Here is a 1,308-nt window from a genome sequence, read left to right on the forward strand (position 1 = left end):
GTCTGTCTGTCTGTCTGTCTGTCTGTCTGTCTGTCTGTCTGTCTGTCTGTCTGTCTGTCTGTGTGTCTGTGTGTGTCTGTGTACGTGTGGGTGTCTGTCTGTCTGTCTGCCATGAAACAGGATCACTTAGACTATGATGAGTGGGCAAATTCTGTCTGGGCGTCTGTCTGTCTGTCTCTTTGCATGTCTGTCTGTCTGTCTGTCTGTCTGTCTGTCTGTCTGTCTGTCTGTCTGTCTGTCTGTCTGTCTGTCTGTCTGTCTGTCTGTCTGATCTCCTAGTCTGTGGTGAGTAAACCAGTCATCTCTGTGCATATGTACATAATATATATGACTACCCCAAAATTGACGATCACCGTAGTGTCTCGATTATAATTGTATCACAAGGCGGTGGAATCAGGCGCTCGTCAATTTTGGGGCATATAGAGTTACTAGTATCAGCTTAAAAGCTTTTTCATTCGTCTAGCTTTTGATGAAAGAAATTTCCATCTGTCTTGAATAAAAGTCGAGATATTTGTGATTGAAGGAGGTGAGGATTGACAGATTTCAGTGGTTAAATTAGCAGGAAAATGGCCGCCAGAGTTCGGTAACTACCGTAGATTGAAAGTTCTTGGAAACTAAAAATGTGCAATATTTCTGCCTGTAATCAACGATTTTCTGTGATATCCACTCCGAAATATGTTTCTAATTAGAGGTATTAAGTCTTGAGCCAAAAAACAAATACTCGGTAAAAATTTCCAAACTGGCTGAAAATTGCCGTTTTCTCCGATTTCATCATTTTCACAAGTGCCTGATTTGACCAGGATGCCTTACATATCAACATATCATTAACTCTCCCATGACATCCCTCCACAGTCACGTCACAATCAGACCACTGCCAGCCCCACTTGAGTCCAACGTCCGAGTTGTGGCTGTCGGGCGGTGGTCGAGAGCTCACGTACCCGCACCAGTTGCTGCTGTCCTGGGTTCGAGTCTCCGTCAAGCACAAGGCAGAGTCTGGCACCGTGGGGGAGGTCACTCTGTACCACAGCCGAGACTGTGTCAGCTGGGAGTACTATGAGCCCTTGGACATTAATGTCGTGAGTATTAATTGAGTATTAACCTTTGCAAAGGGGGGGGATGATTGGGAGGGGAGTAATTGTGATTTAATGGATTGTTGATTAGATCATTTGAACCTTTAGACATTAATGTCGTGAGCATTTGAGTATTGGCCTGTCCCCGTCGTTTTATGCAAGAAAAATTCTGAAATTATGCAAACTGAGCCCAAAAATGTGAAATTATGCGATTCTGTTTATTTTAACAAAGAATGAT

At 43.5% G+C, this 1,308-nt stretch overlaps 1 protein-coding gene across 1 annotated transcript in view; it reads left to right on the forward strand.

The window, feature by feature from the left end:
- LOC101855286 overlaps positions 1-1,091 on the forward strand; it is a gene marked incomplete at its 5' end in the record, with an annotated part of 5,277 nt that extends 4,186 nt beyond the window's left edge. The window contains 1 exon segment of the mRNA XM_013087198.1: positions 855-1,091. Coding sequence (XP_012942652.1) covers positions 855-1,091 — 237 coding nt within the window.
- Between the last annotated feature and the right edge of the window lie 217 nt (positions 1,092-1,308).

Source organism: Aplysia californica, unplaced genomic scaffold (genome assembly GCF_000002075.1).
Source record: "Aplysia californica isolate F4 #8 unplaced genomic scaffold, AplCal3.0 scaffold00557, whole genome shotgun sequence".
In the NCBI taxonomy this organism is placed as follows: Eukaryota; Metazoa; Mollusca; class Gastropoda; order Aplysiida; family Aplysiidae; genus Aplysia; species Aplysia californica.